Below are 20,571 nucleotides of genomic sequence, written 5' to 3' on the forward strand. Positions count from 1 at the left end.
TGTAGTAGTAGAAGCAGTCGCGTCAGCATCGACTTCGATAGTAGGTTTCCATGATGAGCTTCCGTCAGTCAGTTATATCAGTGCCATCACACAACCTAACTTAGCTTCCTATGATGGTTTTACGTGTCCCTGCTTGATCCTTCTGATATCATGTATGGCAGCCGTAAAAAGCAAAGCTAGTACTTCAAATTTACTCGGCTCCGGATACCCTTGCTTTGTACTCATTGAAACTTGTTGTGATTCGGAGGAAGGTCAATTATTATTATTCTCATCTGAAAACTTGAGTGTTTGTATGCAAGACGGACATCAGATGGATTGGAAATCAATCCGGTTCTATACAGAACCGTATACGGAGTTCTAATGTCTACTTGATAGAGCCTCGATCCACAACAAAACTGAGTCTCCGCATTACCTTTGCTTCTTCCGATCCTCTCGAAGGAAGTCAATCACCTTGGTCCACTTCAACCCGGGATAACGGTCATTATCCAGGGGTTCTAGCTTTCCAGCGCCGGAGAACATATTAGCCATGTATTGCATGCCCTGCCAAATTGGCATGATCTGATCTTGGCCTCCAAACAGCTTCAGAAGCCAGATGAGGACGTTCATAAACCCGACGGTGCCCATCCACGACGGCCGAAACGATTTGCCGTCTATATTCCCCGCGATCTCGCAGATGTCCTTCACACTAACGACGTCGCCAGCGATGCGGAGGAACCGGGGTGTGGGATTGGGATCGGCCGCCACAGCGGCCGTGTACGCGGCCGTGTCCGCCACGGTGGTAAAGTCCAGTAACTGCGTCGCGCTGCCGATGTACATGACCTTCCCCTTTTTGTGATTGATCATGGGTGAGTCTCCGCCGAGTAGATCCGTGAAGCCGCCGTTAAGAATGCTGGTCCAGGCAATCCCCGACCGATCGAGCTGTGAGTGGAATTGGCGCCGGAGGTCCAGGTTACGGTTGGTTCCCGGCCGTGTCTTGGTGAAATCGAGGGAGAAGTCCGAAGGAATGAACCGGGGCACTTTAGCCGCCGCTGCAGCATCGAGGAGGTTGCCCTGCGCGGTCAGGATGACGTCGGCTAAACCCTGCAGCGTAGAGACGACGCAGCTGGCTCCTGTGAGCTCTTTCTGGAGGGCTGGAATGTCGGATAGGTCGACAGGAACAACAGAGACACCATTCTCCTTCAGGGTTTCGGTACGCGAGGGACTGGTGTTGGGGCGGACGAGGGCCTTCACGGGTACGCCGCGATTCGTGAGCTCCTTTGCGACAAGCTGGCCCAGCATGCCGGTGGCGCCAGCAATCGCGACAAATGACGAAGCCATTATTTTCTTTCTTTTCTTACTTTTCCTTCTCGTTAGTTGTGTGCAACAAAGGGATGAAGATAATGAATTTACTTTCGAATTCTGTAGTTATGATACCCACACTAAGAGACAGAGAGGCGCTGAGGGTCCATTATCAGATTAGACAGAGTAAGTTATATTTCAGGGGAAGTATACTACCACTAAGACATTCTGAATAGTCCAAGGTCTTGGGCCAAGGCCGGAGAAAAGCATCTTTTTGCTCCGTGAAAGGAGCTGCGTCCCCATACAAGGGCACAGGGCACAGCACAAACGAAGATCGCTGCTTAGAGAGGATTATTAATGGATCGGGAAATCGGTCTTTTCTCAGGCCGACCTTTTACGCTATACAATGTAGTGTTGGGGGTTGCTTTCTCAGCAATCCACTAGGTTCATGACTAAATGAATGTTTTGACTATTTTTCTTGTCTGCTGTGCGCCACGAACGGTGGTGGGTACGCTGCATGAACTTTAGCATATTGGCTTGCACGGAGTTCCTAAACGCAAAGCCATTACTGGCTCACTCACTGTTCTCTCACGAAAGACCGGGCTTGACCTTCCTGGCAACTCCGATGCGCCCAGTCTGGTAAAGAATCCAAATTAAGTCTTAATTTCATATACCTTTCAGCCAGTAGTTGATGCTTCTATGCGATAGGTTATACTGCAAAATTCCACAGGTACCGTCCTGCTCATTATGTTCGAGCCTGTGTTGCTCAACTGTGACATGATTGGTTCAGATGTGGTGAACACCACCAACATGCTCCAATTCCCCTTTTCAGAGTCTATCCAAAATAACGCTTGATTTGCTGCCCAGTGTTTACGCCATGCTCCGACAGGGAAGGTGGCGCCGACAACAGGCCCTACAGCATCACCTTTAACAGACAGCTGACTTCAAACCCTGACAGGCCGCTTGCATTGATTCGAAATCCCTTTGGTTATATCCATTCCGCCACAAGTAGCTTCAGGTCCAGGAGTGTTAGCTGGTTGCCAGTCACGAAGCAGGCTTGGGAATACAAGTGTGACAGCTTTTGGAGACCCTAAATTGTATTACTACACCCAAGCCTTAGGTATGGCTTGGGAAGAAAATGAGCCATAAACGCATTTCTGGGGAAACGTACGGCAATTAGGTTGCGATCCTCTTCACACTGCGAAACTAACTTCTAAACTCCACCGGCAAATTCTCAGGGGCGATGGCCTTACCCAAAACATGATATTGAGCACCTAAGGCAGCTATGCATCGATGCTGGCGGGGCTCTGGTTTTTCCTGCGACAGTGGAGGTTTTCGAGCGCAGATTTATTGGGCCAGGTATATTGGTAATCGCCAGTCTCGGGCTCGGCTCAGAGGCAAGCAGCGGCCCGAGACCGAGGATGGCGGGCAAATGTCCACCCAGCCAAGTCGAATCACATTGATGAAGACAGAGAAGATTGGGTCAAATGGCGGAGTTGTACAATGCGAAGCGAGAGAACTCATACATATTCCCCTCGCCCTTCTCTCTCCTCTCGCCGAAACTCCCCCTGCAAGCATTCGTACTTCTCCTGAAGCAAACAATAATACCAAGTACAGTTATGTCGCAACCGCTGAAACCGATTACGGTCTACGGAGGGTCATTCGCACCTAATCCATTCAAAATATCCATAATCTTGTCGGAGCTCAATCTCCCTACCAACCCTGTCTCCATCGAATTCAGTGAACTCAAGACCCCTGCCTACGAGAGCATCAACCCGAACGGTCGCCTTCCCGCAATCCACGACCCTAATACTGGAATCACCCTCTGGGAGTCCGGGGCGATCATTGAATATCTGATTGAGACGTACGACAAAGACCGGCGGATTAGTTTTGTCCCGGGCACTGCCGAGGCGCATCAGGCCCGCCAGTGGCTGTACTTCCAAGCATCTGGACAAGGGCCATATTATGGGCAAGCAGTGTGGTTCAAACGGTACCATCCAGAGCGCGTCCAGAGCGCGCTCGATCGATATCTGAACGAGATTCGGCGGGTATCCCAGGTACTAAACCGCTGGCTAGAGACAAGGGACTGGCTTGTGGGGGACAGGCTTTCCTACGCGGATTTGGCCTTTGTGTCCTGGCAGAATGCAGCGGAGAGTATGCTATCGGACGAAGGATTTGACGCAGGGGAATTTCCACATGTGGCGGCCTGGCTGGAGAGAATGAATACCCGGCCGACAGTCAAAGAGCTTATTGAGAAGCAGGAGAGGATGATGGCGGAGAAGATGCCGAAGGCAACAGAGACACTGAAGGGATAATTATGTAGTATTGGCATCAGATTTAGAAGATTATTGCCTGATGAGATTGTTTTCACCTCTCCTGTAATAACACCATTGATTGCTGTTGCTCTCCATCTTTTCGGAGTTTAAGGATCCCTACCGTATCTATTACTATGCATAAGGGTGGAGAAAAAAGGTCTGCAAATGGCTCTCAGTCTCACCAGTCAACGAAGAGCGAGAAGTGACAAACCTCGAAACTCTACTGGAGGCAATTGACCCTAATGATTGGCTCAATGTTAGATCGGCCCAGGGTATGCTAGCTTCAAGCCACAGCATCATTGTCAACCAGTCAGCCCAGCGGGTATGCTTGGCGTTAAGAAACTTGAGGACGCAGTGATTATATAATCTCGGCTTCGCTGGCAGCGCCGAGTCTCCGAGAATTACCCAATCGTTGGGTCATCATGCTTTTGAACTTTAGAGTTCCTGTATGCAATGATCATCCACATCATTAGTAGATAATGCCACCCTGCCTCAAGATCCTATAAATGAGCGGACTGTGCGATGTGCTAGTCAATCAACATACGACCTCACCCATCACAAGCCATACAAGATGCCAAAAGCTATTGTAATCGTTGCCGGCGCAGGGCCGGGATTAGGCAGTGCTGTCGCCCGCCGGTTTGCTAAGACCTACCCTGTGGTTCTGCTTGCTCGATCGCAACTATCACTCGAACCATTAGTCAACAACATCACGCAGAGTGGAGGCTCTGCAATGGGCATACCCACCGACGTGACGATCTCCTCGAGTATGAGTTCGACAATGGAACAGATCAAGACCAAGTTTGGTCCTGATCTTAGCATCGCGGCAGCGATCTACAACGTTGCAAGTAAATTTACAAGAACTCCTTTCCTGGAACAAAGCCCCGAAGAGTTCTTAGGGAGCCTCGAGCCGTCCATTAAGGGAGCATTCAATTTCGCTCAGGCTACACTGCCCTTGATGTTGAATAAAGCCACAGGACACTATCCGCCCACTCTCATTTTCACAGGTACAAGATACTCAGATCTACTGATAAATCATCTCTAACTGCCTCTAATAGGTGCAACAGCTGCACTCAAAGGCGGTTCTGGGTTATCTGGGTTCTCCATGAGCAAGTTTGGAATCCGTGCTCTGTCTCAGTCTCTCGCGCGTGAATTCGGGCCCAAGGGCGTTCATGTCTCCCATGCTATCATTGATGGGATCATTGATACCGAGAAAACTAAGGGTTACAGCCAAGACATTCCGGATTCGAAAATTGACCCTAAATGGGTAAGTGAATTAGAATCTCCCGGGCATATGGTTCTTGTATTGATCACTGTTCACCAGATTGCGGAATCATACTGGTTTTTGCACACCCAGCCCAGGTCTTCATTTACGCATGAAATAGACCTCAGGCCGTATTCGGAGAAGTGGTAAAAGGGGGAAAAGAATGGTTGCCCAGCCAATCTAATTCTTGTATCTCGGATTGTTGTTTAATGATGCAATACTACGAATGCTCACATGGCAGGAATATATAATATTTATCTCTTACCTCTGCCGGTGTACAGAAAACATAACATTGTATGGGCCCAATTTGCGTGTCCCTCGAAACTACTACCGCCAATTTAGAGCATTTACTCTGAAGAAATATAAACAGCAGCTGCTACAGCACTAGGCTTAGTAGTATGAAAGTCACGCGGAGTTTTGGATCTGTCCAATATTCTGAATGCGATCAAATATTCTAAGCATACTGCACTATCGTAATAGTGAAATTTCCAGGTGCACTGTCCTCAACCAGTCCAAGCGCCGATTGCGAGTAATGGGTCCATGTGTAAACAAACAAATGGCAACGCATGGCTGCAAATGAAATCTCGGACCAGGTAACGATCGTCACTTCTTGGGTGGCACTCTTACTAAAGTTTCGGGCTTCGGCCTCCTCTTCGAGGCCGGTCCCGCCATCCCATTTCTTTTGCTGGGCACTCATTTGCACGTCGGCCAGCTCAGTACGTTCACTCTTCGCCCCTGGAGATACCTGGGATCCTCCTGCTTACCTAGTTTAGCCGTCGATGGCGTTCTTGGTTCCTTCCGAGGTCAGATTCCCAGAGGCTTGAATTTTCAGTTCTTCCAGGCCGTGCAAATTGCATGTCCGGGAATACCCTATCAATGGGGCTCATTAGGTCCTGGGCATTCAAAGGACTCTCCCTTATCTTCTCTGCTTTCGCTTACAATCACAAGGTGTGGACCTAGGGGCCATTTTCCCAATGTCAATTCCTATGAAAAACATCATGAAGTGTATTGGTTTTAGGGAAGTTGTAATGGGACACTCCCCTCTAGTTAGAATCTGAATCCCTTAGAGTTTAGTGAACGAAATCACTCCTATAGAGACGAACGCCAGTGTCTAGGCCATTTGCTTCGCTGGGAATCAGGCGACGCGGTACTGGAGCCCATGGGAAACCTCGATTTGCGCGGGCTGTCATTGTGTGCTCGGCTGGGGCACCGCCTTCTGCAGGAACCTTGTGATGGCACAGGAACTGACATAGCACAGATGTGGTAGTTGCTGGACAACCAATGCTTCTGTCCGCGAAAATGCCTACTAAAGAACACCCAGGGTACAAATCTTAACGGGGCAGAAGCCAGGACAACAACAATCATAGAGGATCAGCGCCTCCAGAACAGCTGAAATGATTAAATAGAGCCATCACTACTCTGTGAGGGAGCAGGTATATCAGGTGTCGAAACAAGAGTGATCCTAGTCGCCGTACGAAGGGCTCGCTCCACAGGGATATTTCCTCCTTACGATGCCCTGCATTGCACATTGGCTGAGTAGTGGCATGGCCAAAATTAACGGAAACAGGCGGATAATCAGATTGAATTGATGTTGGAGAATTATACACGAAGCCTATACAATTTTGGATAATTTAAAGAGAGACTTATGAACGATATGAATTCATTTCGGTTTTCCACATCAAGATTAGGATTCTTTCATGAGTGACAGGCATACTAAGCTCATTTCCAGGCGGAGACATTCTTCTGGACAAATTCCGCCCATGTAGTAGGCTTAGAGTCAAGGAGCTTCAGACTAGGTTCCAGGGGCTCTCCGAGGTAGTAGCCAGGCTCCTCGACGAACAGCTGGTTCTCGAGATACTCCTCCGCAACAGCAGGAGGCAAGGAGGCCTTGTACTGCTCTGGAGAAACCTGTATGAAGACAGCCTTCTTGCCGGAAACCTGCGAGAAGGTGTCCACAATTTCTTCAGGGGTATAGTACTTGGCGGCTGCCAGAATTCTCTTGTTCTTCAACTGATCCGCGTGCTTAATTGCGGCCTTTACAAAGAGACCTGGTATAGATACTTCAGTTGCTGTTCAGAGAGAGAGAATACAGTACCCTTACCTGTATCCTGGGCAGCGTCAAACAGAGGGAACTTGGCTTGGTTGCTGACAGGGTAGAAGAGCTGGTATGAACCATCCTCAGCCCGATTGAGCATCTGCTTGAAGTTGCTCATGTAGTATCCAGGAAGGACAAAGCTGCACCCCACTCCTGAAGCACGAATGTACTTCTCAACATTGGCCTTGCTATCGAAATGAGGAACATGGGTGAGTCGTCCCTTGCTCTCTTCCTTCACATGATGCAGGGAAGAGAAGATGAGGTGAGAGACACCAACAGCTTTGGATACATCAGCCACATTCTTCCCTTGGGAGTACTCAATGTCGGCATTCATGGTCTCCCAGTAGTTGGTGACCAGGAAGACGGTGTGGGTGCCCTCAAGGGCTGCGGTAAGAGAGTCGACGGAGCCTAAATCAGCCTATATAAGGTTGCCTTTATGAATGATTGCTTCTGAAAGTCTTAGTGATCAAGTAGAATCTTACAGAGACAACTTCAACGCCCCGTTTGGCCAGCTCCTGGGCTGATTTCTTGGTCGTATCGCGGGTAATACCCCGGATCTTGAATTCCTTTGAGAGTTGGGGATCGGCGAGGATGGCATCGATGACGGAACCACCCTGGTTGCCGGTGGCGCCAAAGACGGTGATCAACTTAGACATGGCGTAGAGTTAAGATGTAGTAGATTGAAATTGAACTTGTTGATATGATGAGCAGCCGTTTTTGTGGGTTTGGTGTGCTTGACGAGTTAACCCAACGCTCGAGACTTCCGGAGAGCTTTTATAATCTCAAGCCTCTTAAGTCTCAAGCTTGGTTTTGGCAAAGGCAAATAAATCACCTTGCGTAAGTCATCTATGGCGAATGAATAAGCTCGGCGAACGTTGTAGACCGAGTGGGTGCTTCTGCGTTGGACGGCCTCCCGTCTTAGCAGAACCACTTACGCCCCCCGCCCCCCSCCCCCCGCCGCTGGAGAAAGTCAAGAGACAATTTGTCAGATCGGGGTGTCGGAATGTCCGAATAATTGGTAGAAGTTATGAACCAGGGAATAAATGCTTGGCAGTGGGACTAGGCTAAAACTGGTGGAACCGGTCCCGTAGTCAGCCTTGAGTCTAATAACTAACCACTAATACCAATAGGGTAATAATGTCGCGATCCCTGCTTCAAAACAAATATGGTTTTTGACTGTGGCTAATAGAAAATGCCGTATCCCAAAGCACACCGGGAACGCGAGCTAAGGAACGCTACTAAAGCAGATTTAACCCCCTTTCCCCTTCCACCGCAGCATTTCTGGAGTGGTAGCACCTTAAGTATCGTCTGAGCCGGACAAACCTTGACTATCCGGGCAATAACCGGGGTCTGGTTTAGGTGAGTTTTTATCATCATACTCCAGGTCTTCCGCAAAAGGTGGACAAAAGCAGGACATCCGCCTCGGTCTTGAACAATCTCTCCGACAAATCCTCGGTGATTTGCAGAAGGTCAGATAACATATCGAGACTGGTTTTGTGTAATTCTCCTTGGAGACATCATGCCATCAACACTGCCGCGGCCGCCGTACGACGTCGAGCTCGAAATGGCATTAGCTGCAACTCCGATCCCTCATACAATAACCCAGTCACATATCCCACTTCTTCGTGGAACGAAACCCAGTGCCGGCTCAGCTCACATCAACGCGAACTTTACTCACGAGGAGATACCACTCATTCTACCCAATGGAGAGATTGTTCTGTCCGTCTGGAGACATTGTTCTGCCGATCTCGAGGCAGGAGTTGGCGTCTATTACATTCACGGGGGAGGGATGATCATGGGAAATCGTTTTGCAGGCATTAGGGAGATCCTTGACTATCTTCAAGAACACAATGCTGTTTGCGTCTCTGTCGAATACCGCCTCGCGCCGGAATATGAAGATCCCGTCCCGCTCGAAGACTGCTATGCGGGACTGGTCTGGGTGGCAGAAAACGCTGCGATTCTAGGCATTGACCCCGACCGGATGTTAATCGCGGGGTCTTCTGCAGGGGGAGGGTTGGCGGCGGGGGTGTGTCTCCTTGCCCGAGACCGGGGCGGACCAAAGATAAGCGCTCAAATGCTGCTGGCTCCAATGCTTGACGACCGCAACGATACCGTGTCCAGCAAGCAATATGAAGAAGAGGGCACATGGAGCAGGGGAAGTAACTTGCTCGGTTGGAAATGCCTCCTTGGACAGCGGTTTGGAAGCGATTCTATCAGCATCTACACTTCGCCGGGCCGGGCGGTTGACCTCTTCGGTCTGCCTATGGCCTACGTTGATGTTGGTTCTGCAGAAGTCTTCCGAGACGAAGCCGTTGCCTACGCCACAAGGTTGTGGCATTGCGGCGTCCAGGCTGAGTTACACGTCTGGCCTGGGGCTTTCCATGCCTTTGATCTCTTGGCTCCCACGGCAGCGATCTCGATTCAGGCGAGAACAGCGAGGAGAGAGTGGATCCGTCGCGTTATATCTCGGTTAGGTAGAACTTCCTGACCTTTGCACTCCGCATGGTATCATGACGCTCCAAGAGTTGATGCGCTAAGATCACGAAACCTGCATGCTCTACAGACGTATGAATTCTCAAAGATAGATCATAAAGCAGTATATGACTCTTGAAATGGGTGAGACCACGCCGGAAGCAGTAAAGTTCTAAAATACCTGTGTTACTGGTTTGGCCGAAATTTCGCCTGAAGTGGGACACTAGCGTAACAGACAGAGTAGGCGGTAGGCCCCACGCAGATTAACGATTAACGATGTGGGTGACCGTCTATCAACCCTCACTTTTTCTACACGTCATGTTGATTGAAGCGCGTCAGCCACCAACAACGATAGTATCCTTGCGGCATAAATCTCGGTGACCAGGATGTCCCTTGGCACTTTCCAAGTACGTCGGCGTTGCGGGCCGCATGACAAGCGTCGGAAGAGTCATCGTTGTGAGAACTGTCGGCGCAGTCATATTAAAGTAGGTTCTGCAAAGTTGAAACGCAGTCTCTTGGATCATAATCGTGATAACAACTCTCAGTGTGATGGGTCTCGCCCCTGCTCCGCGTGCCGCAGTCGGACTCTCAGATGCGACGCGGTGTCATCTGTGGAGTCGAGTAGCGACTTGGCCATCGTGGTCTGCCAGCCGCCGGCCTCTGTCAGTCCCGGCATAGGTATGAATGTTCACCTACATGACTTCCTGGTCACCAAGTTCTACAACCTAGTTGGGAGACAGTATTCGCCACTTATGAACGGCTTTACTCGTGAGATTACCGGTTCGATCTGTGGGCAGGTGGAACCAGTCCGCAGAGCGATGTGCGCACTGGGAGCGGTCATTGCAGCGGGTGAATGCTCTCATAGTGACCCGTCGCTTCAGCAGAGATTTTTAGCGACAGCTCAGGCTACATACATCGAGTGTTGTTCATACTTGCAGCGAAAAACATGTGATTCTTCCGCCACGGGCCGGGACAACGGCTCATTTCTCTGTGGGCTTCTGCTGAGTATCTTTCATGTTTGTTTTCCCCTCTTGTCCGGATTATGGGCGTTCTGGAAGCGCTCTGGTTTACCCGCAGTCGGAAACACACTGATGCCTCCCAGCTTATGACCGACGCATCTACTACCCGATGGTACCTGATGACGAAGTGTACCTTACAGCGCATCGTGCAGCTGAGAGGACCAGAAAGCTTTTCCAGTCCGGTAGCTCTCGCCATATTCAACCAGTACTGGGTACTCGAATCGCTTCGGACTCTGGCATTCGATGAGGATAACACACTTGCAGATCCCAAATGGCTGAGCCTGCTCGGCCGCGCTGAAGAGTCCAGCACTCGGGAAGTGGCCACCCAAAGAGATCAGACCCGGCTGCTGCGATGTATGGCTCTTTTGGGTAGACTAAACTACCGGTATGGCCTCCGCGCGGGTAGGAAGTTTGCATCCTCTAAGCTGACACGAAAATAGTTCGCTGATCTGGTTAGAACGAGCTCGAGCTATGCGATATAGCAATAGCCTGCCCACACATAATATTTCTAGTTTGCGAGACAGCATTCATTTTGGGGAAGGAAAAGACATCATACAGGAAGGACATATGGTCCGCCAAGAGTTGCTACAGCTGGCTCCGGATCTGCATACATATAACTGGATACAAGCCAGATCGCTCTTCGATTTGATGATGTCGTTGTATCACTGCGGTCTCATTAGCCTCTCTCGATTATTCATCGATCCGCTGTGGAGTATTCTGGGCGAACCGCTCCCCATGTTGCCGGAAGACGCGATTAGATATCATGCCATCGCAGCGCTTGAGCACTTGCAACGGCGACTTCAGGTCGCAGGCATGGAGTCTGTATTCTTCCTTCCGTTACTCACCACAGTTGCCTTGGAGGTGCGGAGCCGGGTATATCGTGACAAAGTATCGCGGATCTTTGATTCAGTGGAAGGAAAAGGGTTCGCAGTGGCTGCCACGGCTAGATCAGACGTTCAGCTGGCCTGGGCATTAGTTGGGAGCTCTGGGGTTGGATAGAAGACGATTGTCTCAGAAAAGAGAATCAAAGACGGCGAGTAACCGTGACCATATCTGACGCTACGGTCTAATGCGTTTCCTCTATAAGACCGCGGCGACAGGTGACCCGTTACGGCCAAACTCTGCTCCTCTTGTCGCTCTTGACTGCTTGAGGCCACAAATAAATGGTAATTTTGCCTGCCGATATTATGGTGGATGCTTCCTTATTCATCCCACCTTTCGCAGGTTTGTTGACCAGATACCACATATTCCAATTTCTCCGTTCCATCTACATGATACTCCGATAACCCTTTTAAGCTGTCCCTGAACTTGTCCGCCAGATAACAGACAGTGATGTTTGTTAGAGACTTGCGTCGTGGTTCAAGATCAGCTATAGCTCAATTATATACTTAATTAATGTCTTCCAGTCACTTCAGCTAGAACATCCATCTCCAGTGACTAAATCCTGAAGGTAACTTCTTACCTAGCTCTAACTTAACAAAAGTGGCACCACCTCACCTAGTATCATCAGAGAAGTCATTTCATGACTTATCTAAGAGCTAGATTATATTGTAATTTGCTTCTTATATCCAAGCACGCACCACTGGCAGTAAGTCAGCAACAGTGAGGTCTTGCATTTTGTATTTAGGATTAGCATTACTAGGGTCATCAAGGCTCCTAAGAGGCCGCGTAGTCTCCAAGGCATTACAGAAAACAAGCAGAGTGATCTGGAAAAGCCTATCATTATATATGCCTATAGATGCGAGGTTGGCCAGAAAATAGGTAAAGTTGTAGCACTGGCTCGCAGTCATTGTTGCGCAGTCATTAAGCCAGTAGTCCGTTATATCTATGATAAGAAAAGGCAGATCTTCCTAGATGATGCCAGCCAGTATACTAACAATTTTAATTTCCTAGTGATTCTACTTTCTAGGTCTCTTCAAAGCACCTCTTGCGCGGAAACAGATGATGTCAAGGACTAAATAATCATGTTCAGCACTTTCATAAGATAGGTGCCTGCCACTATAGTAACAGCAATACTAGAAATTATACAAGTTGGTCTCAAATAGCTCCATTAGATAACCATGCCCGCAGTACCTCATAGTTATATACCACCTAAGTTATACATTGATCCTCTGATTTCATTGAAGTTACCCTGACGGACTTCTTCCTGGACTGACTCTTAATACCTAGGGGAATCTCTTAATACTTAGGCAAGAAGTTCTAGGCTAGGTGGTCTATCTAGGTAAAAGTCTCCTGAGTCTTGCATTTTAAAATGATTGATGCTCCAAGGCTGGGCTATGGACCAACTTTTATAGACGAGACTACGATGGTTCACACAAGACATACTGAGGCTGGACAGAATGGGACGACTCTACAAGCACTGTGAAATAGCTACTTATTGCCTCAGTGGTTGAAGTACATAATAATTTGCAAGGGGTGGTCCAAAACAATTTTCCTGATGTAAAACCGGAGTAGCGCACCAATTAGGACTGCATTAACAAGTTGTGAGTATGAAATAGGGCCACACATACATACAGGGCAATAGCTTAGAGCTGTGCCAAGGATATACAGCACTGAGAAGTGTGAGCCTTGAATGCTACCATGTGATAGCCCTGGCTAAGCCGAGAATATCCCTGCTAGTACTGTTATATATTACGTCTAAGCTTAGAGCCATAACCGGGGTATGAGGCTTTAATCTTGTATTACTGTGAACCGAGTAAAATTATATTATGAGCCAAGGGATCAAGTCAGCACATTTATATAGTTTATGTACTTTGTTCCTAAATTCTAATCTGTTCATGGGAAGCTATAAGGTTAATGCATGTAACAGCTGCACATAAACTCACATTTACGCCTTGCCAGGCTGCTGCCTGTTTATGCTATCTGATTAGCCAGAGTAAATGGTGTCTCTGAGGCAATGATTAGGTAGAGGTTACCAAACTGTATGATGTTCTGATAATTCCTAAACGCCACATTAAATGCTGTAGCCTGTAGTGGTTATTCTAAGAGATTGAAATGAAACTTGCAAAGGATGAGCTGACACGTGAAGGTATGTTATAATTATGTGAGATGTTTAATTTGGTAGTTTATTATCTGTATCAGGAACAGCATCATTAGTATGAACTATGACAGCGTCTAACTGCAAAGCTAGGCAAGACCCCTAAATTATCAAGGCACGTAAGAGCACATGTAAAAATCACCTCTTTCCATGTAAGGGACTAGGCAGGGCTATAACCTCTATGAGCTGCAGTCGGGAATTTGATTTGGATTAATTTCCTATTCCTTGCTGTTTATGCGGAAGTATTGATGGAGCACAGTCAGTCTGCATTTTTTTTGCATCTTTTCTAGGCCCAAAAAGTGCACTATAGAGTCCAAACGGCCGGAAGTATTATCAGTCCTATTACCCCCTGAAAGCAGGCTGGATTGATCTTTTGGCTGACATGTTCCGAGACTTTCAACTACTGTACTTCGAAAGGCTTCTCATTCTTACTCCACAACACCGATAACTAGAGATCATGAGGTACCTCCACACTCCAGTAAGTACTCCGCTGGAAGCCCTTTAAGGGTGCAGCCCTGCGACCAATTCCTGTTAGTCAACTTAGACTTTCTAAAGCCCTCATGCTGCCCGTGATGTTTCTTGAACCAACCTGGAGGACTCCAGTTCCAAGGAATCCGCCTAAAAAACGAACCGTTTTAGACTGCTCAGTCCCCGCCCCTCGATGATAGTAGACTATTTGCAGCTTGCCATTGCAACATTTATCTGCGATTGCAGCTGACATACGGCTGACATTTGTCTGGGGGGCCACACAATTCAGTGCTGCTCGACCGGTCATAACAATGTCACAAAACATTCCAGACATGGTAACAGGGCCGGATAGTAGATGTACATACGAGTTATTGCAAGTCCCATCGCAGCATATGAATAGGCGTTTGCTGTTAATATATTTCCCGTCCTCCACCTTATGAAATGCACGGCAATCATGGGTGGAGTTGGATTGTGAAATGAAGTGAATGTTTTCCAATTTTTTTTTTTTTTTTTTTTTTTTTGCAAGATATGATAAGAGGTGATGCAGTGGTTGAAGCACAAAGATTGATATTAAGCTACTCTACGTCTAGGCTATTTTATAAGCCTTTCATTGGTATAAATTCATGTCATCACCTGTCTACACCCCTCAGTACCACGATTCATGAAATCACTGATCCTCTGTGATTGACTAGCCTAGCATCATCTAGGACTCTACACTTATGATTGCCGTTTTCGGGGGATGGTAAAATCGCATGATTTGAACCTTTGTGGCAACCAAATTAAGCTGATGGGTGGATTGAGTCAATTTTACCAGAACGTCTTACAATTCAACAATTTTTGCATATTGTGATGTAATGCCGCCTCTGGGTTCGATTCTACGCGCGCGGGCCACGCCAGGCCCTAAAGTTGTACGAATGTAAGGAAGTCTAGTTCAATTATCAGTCAGTCATTCCCTAAACCACAGAATTTCGGTCAATTCTGTTCGCTGTTTGCGGATATTCACAAGGCGATGATTTAATCATGTTCACTGCGGACAGTTAAGAACCATATACTGAAGTTAGTTTAGGATACAATGCTGTCTTCAAACATGGAACACAAAACCCATGATATCAATGCCTGTTACAAATTGTTTCCAAACTTAGAGTTCATCTTGTGAGGCGACCAAGCTACATTCCGTGGGTCGGGGGGTAAATAGTTAGGTCGCATAGGTCGTAACAGTTTGTATGCGAGAGGGATGATCTCCACGTAACATTATCAGAATGATATACTTGATCTTCTGTTGAGTATCCATAAAAACAGTTGTTGTGGTTCTTAATCTGCACATGCCACAGACGAATCTAGAATGGCGTGAGACTGACAGACATTCATGGCCAGATAATGGAAAATCCAACTAGTCTAATTGTGCTTGATTATCCAAGAAACCACCACCGGCTTCATAGGAGACGACCCCTAAGCCAACACGACCATTAACGCGGCTAGCTTGCTCACCAAGAACCAGAAGCGAATGTAAAGTCACGGTGCCTTTATACCGTCGGACCCGGTGGGTCGAATCACTACTAAAACAAGGTATAGAAACTAATCAGCTCACAGAAAAGCATTATCCGCCTTTAAACCGTAGCGATTAATAATTGAGGACTCCTTTTTAATCAATGAATATGGTTGCAAGGAAAGTTGTTGCAATCTGAAGTTGCCAAGCATATATCCATTTCTCAATGCCGTTGGACAACGACTTAAATATACTGTTGACTCCGGTGGTTTTGTTAGTATGTTTTTTATTCACACGCTATACAGGGATCATGTAATTGGTGTATTGGTTTCTGGCCAATATCTTGCTCCTGATCGTCTGAATAGTTAAGACTTCTACCTATCAGAGTAGGCAGTCATTTATTTAGAAAACCTCGTTAACTATTATGGTATAGCTGCGAGTCCCACTGTACTAACAAAACCACCGGGGTCAACCAGAGTATGTGAGTATGAATTTCAATTTTAGCTCACGTAATTCATGCTCAAGTTCACATGAAACTTTGATATTCGAGATTCTTTCGCAGCCGTGAGTTGGATTAGTTGCACAGAGTAATATTTAGTGAATCCAGGATTGATAATGTACTAACGAGCCCAGTGTTTGTAGTCCTACTCTGGGCTAGGTCCTACTGGTTGAACTTGTGTTTCCTGACCGTCGCCTGCACGCTCTCTGGATATACGACCCAATAGTATGGGTTGGACTTCGCTCGAGGCTCGACAAGATCAACCTAAAACGTAAGTATATATTATTGATTTTATGGTAGGGTACTCACGTCATAGTTCATGAACAGGGCAGTAACAAACTTCTTGATTTCAAACATGGCGACGTGCTGGCCCAGGCAACCTCGTGTCCCGGCCCCAAACTGGCGCAATCAGACATTGAACGTACCAAGGACCTGGACTGCATCTGACTTACACTAAGCAAACTGGCTTCAAGTTTTCTAATACTTGCCGGTTCACCTTCCAACCAGCGACGAGGACGCCATAGGTCCGCATCATCACCCCATGTCGGCCGATAGCGATTAGTAATATAAGGACTCATGCCTACAACGGTACCCCCAGGGTAAAAGTGACCACAAATTGTCGCTCCTTCTGCAGGCACCACTCGTTCGAGAGGCATAGCGAATGGAGGATCAAGCCGGAGTGACTCTTTAATACAAGCGTCTAAGAAGGGGAGGTTCTGCAGCTCATGCCATTGAGGAATAGGAAGAGTGAGCCCCGCGGTAGTGCCTTGCTTATCCCGCAGCTCGGTTCGTACTGTTTCCAGTGCGTCAGGATGTTCCACGAGGAAACAGACCACAGATCGAAGCATGGAAGCCGTGGAGTCGGCACCTCCCAGAATATTGGCAAAGGTCCACGTTGACACAAATCGAAGCGGTACATTTTCCTTTTTCTCCTGGGCTTGTAGATAATACCCGAGGAAGTCACCGTCGGCACAGGGTCCGTCGGCGTTTGCATTAGAGAGCGTGTTATGACTGTTCCGACGCTCGTTCCGACGCTCTGAGATACGCGCCAGAACGTAATCCAGCAGAGGGGCAATGGATTCACGTTTGATGAGATTTGCTAGTCGGTTCTTATGCAAGAGCCAATCGACCCATGGTATCTGCGTCATCTGCTAATAGTTGAGTCTTACCCCATGTGAACGCCTCCGTGGTGTATAACTTACCGGTCCGATACTCAGGTTTGCCCTCTTGACGTCGTCCATGATACCGTATAAGTCTCTCCCATGCTGCACGTACCCATATGGGCGGGAGAATGTCATCAAGCCCATGGTATCGTAGGATAAGAATTTGAGCCAGCTTGTCAGGTCAAAATGTGCTCCCGTGGGCACAAACTGGCGATCAAGCTGGTCAAAGAACATTCGTGTAGCACTATCCATTCTTGGCTCGAAAGAGGATACAGCATACGAGAGCGAATAATACACAGAGATATGTTGCTTCATCTGTCGATTCGCCGCGTCGTCCTCTGCGGTGAAGACGGAGAGGAGTAGGCCGTCAGTGGTCCATGGTCGGAAGGCGCGGTACATCTTGCTCTGCATTGGGTCAGATGATCTTCGCATCCATAAATAGGGAGAGAGACAGCTTGATGGAGATGGGATTGCATGCCTTGGGAAATCCGCCCCGCAGGTTGAAGATTGTCTGGATGGCCTCCGGGTCACAAATGCATACTAGGTTGGGACCGAATCGCACGGCGGGACCATATCGTTGGTGAGCGAGAGCTTGGTACAGGTGGATGAAGCCACGGCGCGCCAGGATGAAGCGATAGAAGTTAGTGAATTTTGCGACGAAGGGACCGGGGATGTGCTGCAGCTGCGAGTATGTACGATAGAGGTGATAGACCACTACACTGGTGATTCCAACAACCAGGACAGCCAGTCCCTGTTGCGTGTCCAGAGACTCCCAGAGCATTTTCAGCGATAATAATGTTAGATATAGTAGGTGGTGAAACGTAGAATATCACTGCTCGTCCACCCTGCTCTATTTATAGCCCGAGTCTCAGCGCTCGACTGAAAGACAAGAAGTGACAGGGTTGGAAGGCAAAAATGTACGGCCTAAGATGAACTTGGAATGTCCAGTGGTTCAGTGAAAGTACGACCCCCGCAAGCCGCAGGATATATCCCTATTGTCAAACAGAGACCTATCGATGTGACAGTCCCCAACTGCATTCCCCAGTGTATGTGTTACACAACCTTGGAACAGAGTCAAGGGTCAGCGCGGCTGACCAGCCTGCCGTGCTATAAAAGGGATGGTATTTGTGCAGAACACGAGAACCTTATTGCTGCGAAGAAGAATCAGAGGACAGAAGAGCTATGCTGCCATCTAAACCCACATAGACATGCACAAGTGGGACCAGCTAACCCAAACTGGAATATGAGACAATCTTACGGAGTACAATATTCCATATATAGGATAACTGCCGTCGAGAACTGGTGGAGATCAAAGGCAGAACAGGAGAAGACGAACCTGCAATACATCGAATCAAAATAAGAGATTCGTTTGCAATATTGTGTAGTCCAAATTCAAACTTGCAGTGCCAGAAGCGAACCGTGTCGAGATCTAGACTGCGTATTGTGCTACTTTTGTCCGTGAAGATCGAAGAGACACAGTTGATTGGATCAGCCAACAGCAGTACAACTGTTGGCAGCGACGATCAAACTTAAACCTACTGAGGTACGGAAATCTGTAAGAAAGTGGCAGGTTATTGAATAGATCGATTAAGTACTCTATGCTCTTGTTGGCTTGCAGACCGCCTTTTCATAGGGCTTCATAGCGCAACAGCGGTGAGTTGGAATCGCACGTGACAGCATTGATTACCGAGACCGAAGACGCAAACCGGTCCAATTTCTTAAATAAATGAAAGATCATAGGTGCTGCGTCCCCGCACGTAAGCCCATCTTTTCATCGGCTCTTCTCTGTCGATGCTCTCAGGCCGCATGAAGCGAAGTCTGTCCTGGCTCTCAGACCATGCCTCCGCTGAACCAAACCATCCAAAGGACGTTCTGGAAATGGACATAGCGGAAAACTGGCTTGTCCGATCAGAAGTACTTCCTATAATAAAAGACGCAGTGTCATTGAACCTGAAACAGCACGACCTCTCATATTCCCAAGAGCTAGGTGGACCTCCAGGGCTTTTGCATGTGTCCGCATCATTTTTCAATCGCTTCTTCTCTCCTCAAGTTCCTGTTTCACCCGAGCACATCGTTACGAGCACAGGGTGCGCATCAATTCTTGAGACCCTTATCTTTTCGATTTGCGATACTGGAGATGGTCTACTACTAGAGACACCCATGTGGGATGGGTTTGCGGTCACGTCGACGCTGAGAAACAGCGTCCGGATATTTCCCGTGAAATACTCGAGACGACCGACAAATGCAGCAGAACTTATACAGCACTATAGCGAAGCGATGAAAAATGCAACGTGTCCAATTCGGGGCCTCATCGTTTGCAATCCCCACAATCCTCTTGGTCAGATTTATCCTACCGTATGGTTAGAGGCGCTGCTTCAATTCTGCGAAACTCATAATATTCACTTCATCTCGGACGAAATATACGCCCTTTCAAATTTTGGGGCGATTAGATGCAGTCAAGATGTCAGCAACCCCGACGTTGTGATTGGGCTCGAAACGAAGTTCACATCGGTATTGGCAATAGACCTGAAGCGACTTGAGGTCGATGCCGCTCGTGTCCACATAGCTTACAGTATCAGCAAGGATCTTGGTAGTAGCGGGGTTCGACTGGTTTGTCATAATTCTCAATGCATATATTCGTGCAAACTAACTCTGAGACATTCTCAGGGATATCTCGTTACACAGTCGAATCCTGGGCTTCGCCGTGCACTAGCGGTGCTTAACAGATTCAAGGTGTCTAATATAGCATCGACAGCTGTTGCTTCCCTCTTCTCGAATCTTCAGACGCTTGAAAACGTACTGGATTGTAGCAAATCTCGCCTGCGCATAGCGGCGGAGATGGTGGAAAGTTTCCTGTCATTCCATCAGATTGCGTTCTATTCCCCAGTTGCGGGATGCTTCATATGGGCGCGGGCTGGGGGCAAGCTAGCGACAAAGGAAACAGATGCAGAGCTATTTGAAAAATTTGCAGCGGCAGGTGTGGCCGTTGCTGCTGGCTCTAAGTTCAACAGCGGAGAACCGGGCTGGTTCAGACTCACGTTTGCTCTACCCCGGAAAAATCTGATCGAAGGACTACGTCGAATCGAAATTGCAATGGAGGCGAAACCACATTGGATACCGGACAAAACCTATTGTAAAGCCACGGGCATTTGGCATAAGTCTGAGCCAGGTTGCGCACTGTGTTGATCCCACTCCGCCAGGTCTCTACTTAACTTCGTGTAGACATGGCCTATATCTTTTCAGTCATATCTCATTTGCTTTTGAATCAATGCACCGGGCGCGTTTTTTTAAAGTGAGGAGTATTTCCACCCCCAAGACCGCGCCTAGATAGCCGTCTGCCGGGACGATAATAATGCGGTTGTCGATTTCTAGTCAGAGGTTAGGTGCACTCCGGCTGTTGAGAAGAGGAACCCTCATAGGCTAGTACACTTAGCGGTGGATGGGTCATCATTGTACAGTCAATCCAGCAGGTGCAACA

The 20,571-nt window shown here is 48.0% G+C and overlaps 8 protein-coding genes across 8 annotated transcripts; 5 read left to right on the forward strand and 3 right to left on the reverse strand.

Annotated features, from left to right (window-relative positions):
* Positions 1 to 408: 408 nt before the first annotated feature.
* Positions 409 to 1,317, reverse strand: Aud_001784 (uncharacterized protein; the record flags this gene model as incomplete). Its single annotated transcript, XM_043287273.1, has 1 exon — positions 409 to 1,317. One exon carries the CDS (start codon positions 1,315 to 1,317, stop codon positions 409 to 411), a length of 909 nt encoding a protein of 302 aa, XP_043143208.1.
* A 1,580-nt stretch (positions 1,318 to 2,897) lies between these two features.
* Positions 2,898 to 3,593, forward strand: Aud_001785 (glutathione S-transferase family protein; the record flags this gene model as incomplete). The annotated part of the gene is made up of 1 exon (XM_043287274.1): positions 2,898 to 3,593. The coding sequence occupies one exon, from the start codon at positions 2,898 to 2,900 to the stop codon at positions 3,591 to 3,593; it is 696 nt and encodes a 231-aa protein (XP_043143209.1).
* A 571-nt stretch (positions 3,594 to 4,164) lies between these two features.
* Positions 4,165 to 5,004, forward strand: Aud_001786 (uncharacterized protein; the record flags this gene model as incomplete). The annotated part of the gene is made up of 3 exons (XM_043287275.1): positions 4,165 to 4,597; positions 4,649 to 4,857; positions 4,915 to 5,004. 3 exons carry the CDS (start codon positions 4,165 to 4,167, stop codon positions 5,002 to 5,004), a joined length of 732 nt encoding a protein of 243 aa, XP_043143210.1.
* Positions 5,005 to 6,573: 1,569 nt separating this feature from the next.
* Aud_001787 (NmrA/HSCARG family protein) lies at positions 6,574 to 7,605 on the reverse strand (the record flags this gene model as incomplete). The annotated part of the gene is made up of 3 exons (XM_043287276.1): positions 6,574 to 6,902; positions 6,956 to 7,367; positions 7,432 to 7,605. 3 exons carry the CDS (start codon positions 7,603 to 7,605, stop codon positions 6,574 to 6,576), a joined length of 915 nt encoding a protein of 304 aa, XP_043143211.1.
* Positions 7,606 to 8,468: 863 nt separating this feature from the next.
* Positions 8,469 to 9,437, forward strand: Aud_001788 (putative lipase/esterase; the record flags this gene model as incomplete). Its single annotated transcript, XM_043287277.1, has 1 exon — positions 8,469 to 9,437. One exon carries the CDS (start codon positions 8,469 to 8,471, stop codon positions 9,435 to 9,437), a length of 969 nt encoding a protein of 322 aa, XP_043143212.1.
* Positions 9,438 to 10,463: 1,026 nt separating this feature from the next.
* Positions 10,464 to 11,439, forward strand: Aud_001789 (uncharacterized protein; the record flags this gene model as incomplete). The annotated part of the gene is made up of 2 exons (XM_043287278.1): positions 10,464 to 10,825; positions 10,881 to 11,439. The coding sequence occupies 2 exons, from the start codon at positions 10,464 to 10,466 to the stop codon at positions 11,437 to 11,439; spliced, it is 921 nt and encodes a 306-aa protein (XP_043143213.1).
* A 4,653-nt stretch (positions 11,440 to 16,092) lies between these two features.
* On the reverse strand, positions 16,093 to 17,874 carry Aud_001790 (cytochrome P450; the record flags this gene model as incomplete). Its single annotated transcript, XM_043287279.1, has 5 exons — positions 16,093 to 16,194; positions 16,240 to 16,329; positions 16,383 to 17,078; positions 17,133 to 17,498; positions 17,635 to 17,874. 5 exons carry the CDS (start codon positions 17,872 to 17,874, stop codon positions 16,093 to 16,095), a joined length of 1,494 nt encoding a protein of 497 aa, XP_043143214.1.
* Positions 17,875 to 18,899: 1,025 nt separating this feature from the next.
* Aud_001791 (uncharacterized protein) lies at positions 18,900 to 20,279 on the forward strand (the record flags this gene model as incomplete). Its single annotated transcript, XM_043287280.1, has 2 exons — positions 18,900 to 19,703; positions 19,761 to 20,279. The coding sequence occupies 2 exons, from the start codon at positions 18,900 to 18,902 to the stop codon at positions 20,277 to 20,279; spliced, it is 1,323 nt and encodes a 440-aa protein (XP_043143215.1).
* Positions 20,280 to 20,571: the final 292 nt, after the last annotated feature.

This window comes from Aspergillus udagawae, assembly GCF_001078395.1.
Source record: "Aspergillus udagawae IFM 46973 DNA, scaffold_1, whole genome shotgun sequence".
NCBI classification, from domain to species: domain Eukaryota; kingdom Fungi; phylum Ascomycota; class Eurotiomycetes; order Eurotiales; family Aspergillaceae; genus Aspergillus; species Aspergillus udagawae.